The sequence below is a fragment of the Chelon labrosus genome (genome assembly GCF_963514085.1).
Source record: "Chelon labrosus genome assembly, chromosome: 5".
Lineage (NCBI taxonomy): Eukaryota > Metazoa > Chordata > Actinopteri > Mugiliformes > Mugilidae > Chelon > Chelon labrosus.
In genome coordinates, this window is record NC_140341.1 from 4,873,000 (window position 1) to 4,885,702 (window position 12,703).

General features: G+C 39.0%; 1 protein-coding gene across 1 annotated transcript; it reads left to right on the plus strand.

Annotated features, from left to right (window-relative positions):
• The first annotated feature begins 7,248 nt into the window (after positions 1 to 7,248).
• Positions 7,249 to 11,142, plus strand: LOC311488759 (interferon-induced protein 44-like). The gene is made up of 4 exons (XM_084545608.1): positions 7,249 to 8,082; positions 8,608 to 8,760; positions 8,930 to 9,098; positions 10,496 to 11,142. Exons 1-4 carry the CDS (start codon positions 7,744 to 7,746, stop codon positions 10,645 to 10,647), a joined length of 813 nt encoding a protein of 270 aa, XP_084401734.1. The 5' UTR covers positions 7,249 to 7,743; the 3' UTR covers positions 10,648 to 11,142.
• Positions 11,143 to 12,703: the final 1,561 nt, after the last annotated feature.

The following is a 12,703-nucleotide window of genomic DNA, read 5'->3' on the forward strand; positions in this document are numbered from 1 at the left end:
GCTTTAGTTACTTTGCAGATTTTAATTGTTAATAAAAAATATATTTTCAAAAATAAAACATGACGCGACGAGACTATTGATCCCATGGAACAGAGTACGAACCTGGCGCTATTTAAATCAGCACCGCCTTTGCTGATGAACACATTAATGCTCGACTTAATGATTTCATCAATCTAAATGGGTGAATGGGTCAGAAACATCTCAACCTTGTCATGTTTGATGTCTTGAACGGTTGTTTAGAGATAGATTTAGAGATAGTCACTCTTGAAAGTCTGTGATATCATTGGTATTTCCAGGATTTAGCTTGGGACGTATGACAGTTGAAGTATAAAGCTGATGTTTCCAATAAGACTTCTCAGTTTGCTGCAGCCTCAAACCAAAATCTATGTACTTACAGGGGAAGACAGGGAAAGTTATAGCACCATTCACAAAAAAACAGTGCTTTGCATAAAACAAACAGGCAAGTTTTAACCCCTTATTTAAAAGAACACTGGATCAGAGACCTCAGTCCTAGTCCTAGTTCTGTGGCAGGAGTTAAATGCACTGCAGAAAAATTGAGCTAAGCTGTTGAATGGTTTTGTTAAAAATGTGATAATGTTTAAAATGCAACTCTGAGGCACAGAGGAAAAAAAAGATCTGAGGACTGGACTCATGTGATCTACTTTCCCTTTCTTAATTGGTCTTCTTACTCTTTATATTTTGTTTTAATGCGAATGTTCAGATTTAGGGCTCAGTGATCTAAGACTACACCAGGATCTAAGGTCGGCCTGGTCTGAGGACTTTTAAAAATTTCAAAACTACACCACTTATTTTTCTTTTTACACAATTCAAACAAATGGAAATGTTTTCTTTTAAGTTTGCAACTTCGATACAGAACCGTCCATCCATCCATTACCTATTACCACTCATCCTCTAAGGTCCGTATGCAGTGACCTATGCTCTAGAGTCTAGAGCATAGGTCACCGCGTATGGACCTGGGCCTACAGTCAAAACTGAAGGTTGCGATTTAAAACAGGACACTTCAATTTTAACTGCCGCAGCAGCTTTCGGTAGCGGTTTAGTGGATGAGACCAATTGCAGTACTTTGTAGCTGGTTTGAATACGTTGTCCACTCCTCTGTTTAACAGTTCCTTGTTGCCTTTATCTATCTCTGAACTAACGCGAACATACTGCAACATTTCTACCGACGCTTCTAACATAACGCCATCAAACCTTTTATCAGCTCATGATGAATGATGTGTGCTACCGTCCCGTCCCACCTGACGCTGCACCTCTTTTTATTTACCCCACTTGACTGATTATATTTTCTTTCATTTTCTCTTTTCTTTTCTTGTCTTATCTGTTCTTCCGTTATCTTTTCTTATCACTACTTCCACCGCAGTGAGCCAGAGAACACCGCATGCTGGACAAAAGTCAAGTCACACCTTCGCCAGTTTAACAACAGTCTACGAATTAGATAAGGTGAATGAGGCGAGTCGTGGTGTCGCTAACGTTGGACTTTCAGTTGGGTCAGCTGTTTTGGAGAATGAGATGTCAGCCTGTGTAGTCCACATCATATCAAAAATGTGTTTTCTATTAAAGCACGTATATAAATGTATGTTTAGAAAGAGACACTGGAACCACCACAGAGGATTTGTGACTCTGAGATTTAGTCTTTGTTTGGTGTTACCTCTTGATGAGACATGTTGGTTGGACTAAAAGCTAAAAAGAAACTACAGCTCACTGTGTCAAACACTTTAATAAACATTCACCCCTGGGCTGCAACCTTTGGATAATGGTTGCGTAGCATAGACTGTTTAAAGACGGATGCTCCCTTTTAAATAAATACTGATGCATAATTAAATATCAGAGGTCATTTTCTTAAGCCTTGTCATCTTTGCAGAGGGCTGCACAGATTTGGCTCCATCTATCATCCATCCATCCATAAACACGGCAGAAATGCTACATTGATGGGTTAACCCAATGTCTCAACAGCTGTTTTACAACGTGTTAATGTGGAAACATTGTTGTTAAATGAGAAAGAACACAATCACAGTTACGACCCGTGTTTTATCTATTTTGGCATTTGTCCAGGAAGACTTTTATTTCATGCTCAAATTACTTTCACTGTACAAGTTATACATGGAGACGTTGATAAGGAATATGGTGATCATTTAGATTGCTTGTATCTTTCTTTATTGTTGCTGTTCTAGTTTAGGGTCTGAACTTCTCAGAGCTACAGACAGTACTTCTCTATTTCAGTAACTGTCTTCGTATTTGATTGACAGCCTCCTGGTTTTTTGGACATTCCAATAATCCTCTCTTGGTCTCGTGGTAGAGAACGTCAACATCCAGGACGACGTCCTCAAAGGTTTCAGACCACTTATTCTCAGGTGATGAGTAGTCCACTTTGCGTGTGTGGTGCATCAGAACCAGAATGACTGGTTTACCACCTGCTGACACTAGAAGAAAGGAAATGAAAAGGAGATGAAGCTGGACTTCATGACAGGACGAGGAACATGATATTCTACTGACAGTGAAACACCTGGACCAGTTAAACCCTGAAGCTCTAAGATGTTTCCAGGCTGCTTGTCTCTATCACCAGGTCAGAGTGGTAGTGGTTTAGAAATCTCCAGCCAGAACTGACACGTTTACTTCTTCACACTCCTTCTACTCATCAGATACTAGACTCTGAGAGAACAGATGCATTTACAAATGTAACCCCCTAAATGTGGACATACTCTGAACAGTGAAAACAAAGCAGTGATGTACGTTCATGTGTCGATGCTGAGATCTTACCTGGCATCTTACTCATGGCTGCATCCACATCTGAACCAACACGACTGATGATTGGACAGAAAAGGATGATGACGTTGCATCTCTGCTGGTCTGTTCTTTCCAGCCGTAACTCTTCACAGTTCTTCACTCGGCTCAGCAGAACTTCATCAGCTCCAAACGTTTCTCCTGTAGTGACTGTGTGGACCTTAACTGAGCGTCCACCTGATAAAATACAAAGTAGGAAAAGGTGAGCAGAGCACGAAGATGGAATCACTGTGAGCTTCATTGCTTTCTCACCTCCATGGCTGCCCTTCTTCTTCTGACTTGTTGAATAACAACCTAAAGCAGCCAAAGAATGAACATAAAGAAATATGTAAACCAAACAACATTGTTTTAAGGTCGCTTTACATTTTATATTCTCTGACTGTCTGGGACAAAAGTTGACAGAAGCACAGTTCAGTCTAGGATCACTCAAAACAGTGATCCTTGAGTGAACCCGTGAAAGATGTTGGCAAATAGACCATTGGGATCTTTTGGTGACCAAAAATAGTCCATACTGGTTGGATACAGCTGTTAACTTGTGGCACATGTCTTTTTTGGGTACAGTTTAATGCACAAATCAAAACAATGGATGCAAAGGAAAATCAAATCTTTTTCTACGCACATTGATTCATCCCACAGTCTAAAGCCTCAAAGTGATATCATCCAATCTGACACAGATTAAGACCAAGATTTTATGAAACCCTTTTTTGGTCCAAAAGCCTCATTGGGCTCTTCAAACTTGAATCACAACAGTAAACACTTGATATCTTTAGAATCTGAGCCCTTAAATTAGAAGTGACAGTAATGAATTGTTACATACCCAAAAGTCTACGTAGACGACTCATTATCTGAAGGTCAAGACCACACATATTAACTGGGGCATTCAAAGTGCGTACGAGATGTGCTGTTTTAAGAGGGAACATTTGTTAACGGTTATCACTGAATTTTCACAGAACTTGACTGCCCCAAACTCAAGGCTGGGTAGGCTGGATATCAGCAGATTTTCATACAAGTCGTGAAAGTAGACAAAGAGAACCAGGTGAAACTAATTAAATATTCTTCGAGCATCCTTTTAATATTTCTGCGTCATTAGTTTGATTGGGTTCTCTGTGTCCACTGTCAGGACTTGCACGAAGGTCTTCTGATGTCTTCATGTATTTTTTAATGCAGAAATATAGAAAAAAATCTGAGGGGTACAAATACATTGAAGCAGCACTATGTATAGACACCGATCAGGCATGACATTATGACCACTTTCCTAATATTGTGCAGGTCTCCCTTGTGGTGATGGACATGGGCCTTCTGAGGGTGTCCTGTGGTGTCTGGAAACAGGATGTTGTTAGTGGTGGGGGGGAGGGGGAGGGGGTGGGGGGGTTGGGGGGGGGGGGGGGTGGCTTTGAGGGGAGGGGCCTCTGTGGATCATCCCGCAGATACTTGATCAGTTTGGGATCTAGTGAATTTGGAGGCCAGGTCAACACCTTGTGCTGTTCTTCATGTTGTTTTTTTTAGTTGTTCCTAAAGTGTTTTTTTGTGTGTGTCTGTGTCAGGCTGCATCCTGCTGGGGATGGCTGCTGCCATCAAGGAGTGTCATTGCTATGGGGTGGGGGTGCCTGGTCTGGTCTAGGTGGGTGCTACATGTCTAAGAAACATCCACACCAATGAATGCCAGGTCCAGAAGTTTCCCAGCAGAACACTGAACTGTCACAAGATGGTTAATGTTATTTACCTCTCCTGTCAGTGGTCATAATGTTGTGGCATATCGGTGTATATGAATAGATTGGAGGATGTAGTTTGTGGTGGCATTAAGCTGTAATGAATTAAATTCCAAACAAAAAAATATATATATATTTCAGTTACATAACCTAGTGACAAAATGGGGTTGCCAAAATAATAAGAACATGTGTCGGCGCAATTCCACAAACCACAGCCTCTTTTTGTTGCTCTTCCTGTAGCGTACCTAATGAAATGTCCATTTTTACAAACACTGGGTGGTCTGGTGAGAAGAGTGGCCACCTGGCTAAACTGATGTGTTGTTAGAAAATGTTTTATTGTACCCAGACCTGAACCAGAGCAGCTGTACAGGTTCAAGGGTTACAGTTTTTACAACATAGTGTGTGGTGTACATGATGATAGCGTCTGTGATAAAGATGCATAGGAGGCATGTAGTCAAGGCTAACAAACAGAGACGTATAGAAGTAGTTCTGTCCAACTAACTTTCAATGTTCTCCAATAATGTGCCTTTTGTGACATTTATTACACAAACAACTCTTGTGCTTTAACTACATTTGACCTGCAGTGTAATTGCCGTCCAACAGTCTTTTCTGCAGCTGTGATGTAAATACATGTTCAAATGAAGAAGAAGGGATACCACATAAAACATTGACTAAAATACAAAACACGTGAACTTAAAGTAAGCAACGTAAAAGCCTCTTTCTGTTTCTGGGTTCCTACCTTTGCTGTCGAGCCTCGGTTGCTTCTGCTGCGAGAGGAGAGAGTGAAGCAGCCGAGAGACGGCAAGTGCCTCTGTTATAGAGTGACCTCCCACTTTCACTTTCAATAATTTTCTGCAGTTTAGGGCTTTTATTTAAGTCAGACCGTGGAGATAGATGGCAAATGTAAAGTAAATATCCAGCCAGGAACCAGGAACTCACTGCTTTTGTGCAATGTGTACAAAATGTAAATTGAACATGATTAACCATGTGATTTATTAAAAAAAAAAAAAAACTCCCCAGTCATAACTAACCTAGACTTCTTGTAAATCATGTGTTTTATGACGGTGTGTAAGCTCTCTATATAAGAACCACTCTCTCTTTTACAGCAGCTTCACTTGAGCTGCGTCAACACAGTGAAGGTAGGATTTGTTATCATCAGTGTTTTTTTTATCAAAAGTCTAAATGTCATAGTTTGTTTTTTAATAGTGTAGGTTTTAATCAGTGTTGTATTCTAGTAAATGATTATGCTGCTTTCCAATACGTTCAAAGCCACGTCTTTTCTTGGTTACATTCTGATGCTGCGTTCAAGTTTGAGTTCACTTTCAGTTGCTGTAATTAGTGATACTATATATATATATATATATATATTGGTTTGTTTTTTTCCCTAGGTATAACTCACAGCCTTTTCTAGCCATGGGGGGAGGAGAATCAAGTGAGTAAAATAAACCACCGGCATGACACAGTCCAGTATTAACGGTTTTAAACATTGCAGCGGGACCAATGTTTTTCTTATTATCCTCAGAAGTTTACATGTTACATAAAGTTTCCCTCCTTCAGTTGTATTTTCTCTACTACTACTTATTTTAATGGAACACACCTGTTCATGTAACATCACTCAATTCTTCTGTGTACAAATCCAAATCTTGTACTTTTTTGTACGTTTCATGATAAATGTTACTACTTTTTATTTTATTTCTGTTTTTATATATATATATATATATATATTTTTTTTATGTGCTGAGCTACTGAGACCAAGCAGTTTCCCTTGTGGATGAATAAAGCCTATCTAAGTCTAGAAATCTTGTGCATGATGGTGAATGTTATTACCGATGTGACTCTATAAAGCCAGAATTCTGTTGTATTATTTAAATTATTATTATTAAACGAAATTTTGAAATGTATTTTTGACAACACATTTTTTATGTTCTACTTTTTAGAACCACCCACTGTCATTGGTAAGTTAATTATGTATTAAAACAATATTAATCTTGCATCCAGCCAATGAACAGACACACATATTTTAGTACTACAGTACTATGGACTATAGTACTATAAGTATTAGTATCAGTGTCACCTTTATCATCTTCTGTTTTTCTTTTTTAAATCATGAATCAGATGATTAAATTTCACTTAAAACGAAAAAAATAAATAAATAAATTAATGAAATGAATGAAGCAACATTTTCACTCTTCTGTTCTACTTTTCAGAGAAGACGGTATACGTAGAAAGACCTGCAACACCTCCACCACCTAGTAAGTTACAAGATGAACATGTCATGTTACTTATTCACAGGTTCATACAGTCTTGAACGCTTTTGATTAATTCGCTCTATTAAAAAGTGAAATACCTATAAATACATTTCTTCTTGTCAGTGTTTGACACTCCGTGGAGAAAACTACCTTGGGGGTGAGTCAATGCATCACATCTATTGTAATTCATGAATCACAGAACAAGGACAGAGCACTGTTGTTGATCTCTGGACTGGACCTCCACAGTGTCTCCCTGTACATGCAGCCATGTGACGAACACGGAGGAACGAATCAGCTCTGTCCCAAGCTGACAAAAGCAAGAGGAAATAATTCAAAAGATGACTCATTAAACAAATGAATACCCCATTAAATACACAAAAAAGGGATTAATAAGTTAATATAAAACAAATGACAAACATTTGTCCGTCTGCTTTATTTTGCTTCTCTATCCATTTACTTTTGTATTCATTATCCTATTTACTATATATTTACTTCTCTTTCTGTTTTTTTGATTTTGGCAGTTTTTCAGTGCATGCCTTAAATTCCAGTGGCCGGAGATTTCGCTGTGTGTTTCACACCCGCTGCATTAGTCAGACCACTGGCAGTAGCATTTCAGCTGATTCACGGTTTGCAGCTCTTTCCAGTTTCCCCTTTGACAGATACAGACGGCTGCCTCCTGCTGCTACGAAGAGTTACTGAATCTCACAAAAGCACAGAGCATATGTGGCAACTGGACGTTGACTGTAGTCTAGCTGTATGTTAAAGGTCAACTTTTAGGTGCAGGATAAATAGAGTATCTATCTATCTATCTATTTATCTATCTGGCTTTAGGCCTTTCTTGTGTCTATTGCATGGATTGCAATGATATGTGGTTCAAAGTTTCATGTTTACTACAGGATGAATTTCTATAACATTGGGGACTGTCTGACTTTTAGTATAGTACCATCGTTGGGTTGCTTTATGACCAAGTACTTGGAAAATGTATGACACTCCAGCCTCAACTAGAAGAAAACTATGAAGAAAACAAGCTCTTACGTAGCTCATTGTCTTACATCTATTTCAACAGAAACAATGAGAGTGATCTGCAGCATGTGAAGGATTTTCAACCTCAAAATGATGAGGTTCAACATATCAGAGTCTTACTCTATGGGGCAGTCGGTGCTGGAAAGTCCAGCTTCATCAGTTCTGTCAGCACTGTCCTACGAAGGAGAATTGCCACTCCAGCTAAGGCCAGCTCAACCACCTCTGACCAAAGTTTCACCAGAAAAGTAGGTCAACCCTCCTTTATTGATTCTGCCTCGATGGGTTTCACATCATTTCAGGTTTCTTGGCACTAACGTTAACATGCACTTTGCATTTACACCTGGTTAGGTGGTTAGTTAGAGGACAAGATACTGCTGGTTTAAAAGGTGTTTTCTATGTACTTTCATACAACAGACATGACAGAACAGTTCAACGATTATTGCAATTAGTTCTGATTCTTTCTTAATTATTTGGTCCCAGATCTAAAACTTCAGCATCAGCATGGTGTGTTCCAAATCCAGATACAGATCATATGTAGAGTTTACAGATCAGAAGGAGACAGTGTCTGAGAAACAGATCAGAACCCAGCAGAAGATCAAAAATAAGGATTCGGGACAAAATATAAATAATTTCAGCAAAAGTCAATGACACTTATCTACATATTTGTTAGCCGGTGAACACATTTGGAAACTGTACACCATATTGAACCTTATAACAAATGTTTGGGTGGCCAAAGACAAACATTATCGCATTCCTTTTGATATTTGCTGTAGTACAATCTTGAAAAATCCTTCATGAAACTTTTTTGTTTTTGTGTCTTCTAGTATAGAACCCATAAAATCCCAAAAGAAGGCAGAGGGAACTTTTACCCTTTTGTCTTTAGTGACATCATGGGTCTGGAGGAAGGCTCTGGAAGAGGAGTCAGTGTGGAAGACATCAAACTGATCATGAAGGGACACGTGAAGGATGGATATAAGGTACTTTTCTTTTTAAACTTACTTTATTAATTTTTTGAAACACTTGAAGCAGTGTTGGCTGCTACTTTGTGTGGTGCCCAGACCTCAGTCATAGACATAAGGATAGGCAAACCTGTGATCTTACAGTCCCAGAGCTGCTTCACTAACCACTATACATAATATTTTTCAGTTCAATCCTGTGTCTCCATTGTCCCCTACTGATCCTGACTACATCTCTTCACCTACTATGGAGGACAGAGTCCATGTTCTGGTCTGTGTGCAGTCTTCTAATGCACAAGAAATTAACGATTCAGTCTTACAGAAGCTGAAGAACATCAGAGAGGCAGCCAGCGACTTAGGTAAGAGCAGAAGGGTGGGATCTTTCATGATACAACTGAGTAAAATCCTTTATTTTACTTTACAGCTAAACACATTTAATGTATCACGTGTACGTGTGTAACATATTTAGTCTTGCTGATTTGACATAAAACCACGCTGAAAAAGCATGGAGGAGGGCGCTAGTGAGCCGTGGGTTCATATTTATTCTGCTGTTGCTCTTCTTCTACACTGAGTCAAGCTCACAGCACAGTCGCAGACTGTGTTTTGATTTATTCTCTCTAACTGAATGCAGAAAAATATTAGATTGTATATCTAAGCTTAAGAAATTCTCAAAACTGGACTTTCAGTCAAAACCAGAAGTGATAAACAATGAAAGACCTTTGTTGAACAGTCTGTATTAAAAAAAAAAAAAAAAAAAAATGGATAAAATTCTGAGAAGTTAAAGCTTTAACAACTAGGGGTTGTACCGACTAGTGGACTTCACTGCTGTGCCAAGACGCTTTAAGCAGGAAGTCGACTAGTCGCTGATCATGTGAAAATAACAACATGGACACCTCAGGGAAGACAGATCAGGAGCCCTGTGGGTCATTTTAGAAAAACATATCTACACAACACAATATTGATAAGCTCATGTGTAAATGTATCGACTTTGCTGATGTGGTTGTAGAGCAGGTTTTTTTGTCCTTGATGTCAGTGAATGCACCATGCCAGAGACAGAGGTTAATCTTAGAGCTGAGAGGGCCTCATAATAGAGTGTCAGACTGGCGGTGTTTACGGTGTCTGTGTGGGCTACAGTCAACAGTAGCCCGTGTTCAAACTAAAATTACCTTGCAGAAAAGCCTCCACAGGTTCTTTTGTGAGATGCTACAATATGTATTCAGGTGTAGAATATAGATTTCATTTCAAAGCATTACTTTCGACTGTGTTTTTGTGTGTGACGTCATCTACTAGTCGACGTCAACTCAACTTTCACCACATATTAGTCCACTTTAAAAAAATTCAGAAGTCGTTCAACACTTATATTCTGATTAAGGTCAGGACATGGTATTTGTTTGTGTAGTCTCATTACACTTTTGTCAAAATGAACACTGGATACTCCTGATGAACTGCCAGGTGAATGGCCAACTGAATGGCAGATTTAAGCTATTCAATTGGGTTCGTCGTAAATCTGACTGAAAGAGTCGGTGCCTCACCACCCAGAGACCTCACTGCGCATCACTGAACAGTGCAATCATTAAGAATGCCTCCCGAGAAAAGAATTTACATATTTGTTCGCGCTGAAAATGACAGAAACACGTGTCAAGCTAGCATAATAAAAGAGAGCTGAGGGAGAAGTTGAAACCCCTCACCAAATTGCTGGTGAAGTGTCTCTGAAACTGTGAAAAGTATAATCCATAGTATTTCTTTGTTTCGACAGATATTCCCCAAATTGCCATCATCACCAAAATTGATGAGGCCAGCGATGAAACTGAAGAAGACCTGAAGAACGTGTACATGAGCAAGCATTTGAAGAAAAAGGTGAGTTTCAGCTGGACCTGTTTAAAATGCAAACTGTGGTCAGTAAACTGAGGTCAAGATTGAACTCACACTGTGTTTTTTTAAAACACAGATGGCAGAACTGAGCGCATTCCTGGGAATCCCGATGAACTGCATCTACCCTGTGAAGAACTACAGTGAAGAAAGTGAGCCCAAAGACGACCTGGACACTCTGATCCTGAGCGCACTGAAACTGATACTTGACTTGGGAGATGACTTCACTTGTGATCTGTGATCCTGCAGAAACAACACACACAAAAAACAGTTTAAAAGAATATAAAGTGCACAATGAAAGGATTTTTCTTTAATTTAGTCAGTATCAGATGAGGCAGCAGGAACAATGAGTGATGTTAATTCATTAACAAGAAACGTACATTTCCTGTCTTTGTGATCCTTGACTTGGGAATAATGCCTGAATGTTAACAGCGGCCTAGCTGTTAGACGAGACTTGAGCATCTGCTCTACTTTATCATCAATATTCTCAAATAAAAATTAAAAAGGGTATGATTTGTAGCTGTTGTTTTGTCCCTGTCCTGTAAGCGTTTGGGTTGTTTGTGTTCAATACTATTAAAACGAATGATTACATAAAGTTATTTTGCTGTCAGTATCTTTTTAAATAACTTTGCTTCTCCCATGGCATTCAAGTCAATGGGGCATTTAGACAACGTGTATAACTACGCCGCTGTTACTTACTACTTACTTACTAGAGCCGTAGATCTTTGCCGGAGCATAATCAGTTAACAACGGAGAAAATAGCTTCCCGGGTATGCAACCTCAAGTGAACATGTTCACCAAATAACCAAAAAGGTTTTACAGTTTTTTGTGCAGACACAGTTACTGGACGATGTCTTCTTCCAGGCCCCATTTTCATCATAGTCCATGGCTGTATTTGAGCCAAACAGCAATGATGAGGGGCTAACTTTAAGTCAACCATTAATTAATAGTCTGTCAGAGATATATCTGATGGTTAATCGGCGTCCGTTAATACTGTAAACTGCACCAGGTCTGCAGGGATATGCGGTTGGGGGGGAGGCAGGTGAAAAAGAATGATGATCAAATAAAATAGATTAATAAATCGTAGTATTGGTCTGTTCGTCTGTGCTATAAACTGAATGTGAATTTCTGTATGACTCGATCAAAAAATTGCTCAGTTCACGTGTTTCCTGTTCCAATAGCTGTTCAAAGCCAAATCTATCCTTGACTTTCCAAAAGTTTTTAAAGCAGCCTGGCTTTGAAAAGGAGTAAACTGACAGTTAGATAAAAGATAAAAAAATAAACGTACTGCAACAGTGCAACAGTTTTATTGTCATGGTGAAAAAGAATGAAATACAGTTTGGCAGCTCTTTGCTTTGGAAGCAATAAAAATAGAAATGATAGCAGCATAAAGATAAAAAATACGATAGCAGTTATACCCAATAAAATACATTATATATAATAAAGGCACACAGTAGCGAGCAATAGCAGCCTTTTAAAACACTAAACATCATACAATAGTGCAAATGTGCCTATTTAGTGTAGGTGGACTTGACTCTCATCTTCCAGCTAGCCTATAGGTGCTTGCCACCTCAGTGTAGAAGAAGAGCCACAGCAGAAAAAGCATGAACCCATGGCTCACCCGTGGTTTCTGAGGCAGAAGTTCCGGCTGCCTCATCAGTTCGGTTTAATGTCGGATGAGCAAGACTGAATATGTCACACGCATACATGAAACTATGGAAAGTTAGGGTTAAAAGGGCAATTAAACATTATATTGGTGACAGACAGAGATAGTCACAGGCACGAAGCCCCCTTGATTGTTTTTTCACCATGGTTAGAAAAAGATGTAAAATATAACAACTATGTATATATATATATATGTATATAATCACCAATGACAACAACTGAGAGTAAACTTGAACACAGCATCAGAATATAACCGTGGAAAAGTGAATTCATACAGCAAGACGGGACAGGAAATAAGTGCAATCATTTACTAAAACACAGAACTGATTAAAACCTACACGATTTAAAAAGATATTGCATAATTTTGTGTTTTATTGAATTCAAAATGTATGACATTTAGACTTCGGCACATGGAATACATTTGTACTTT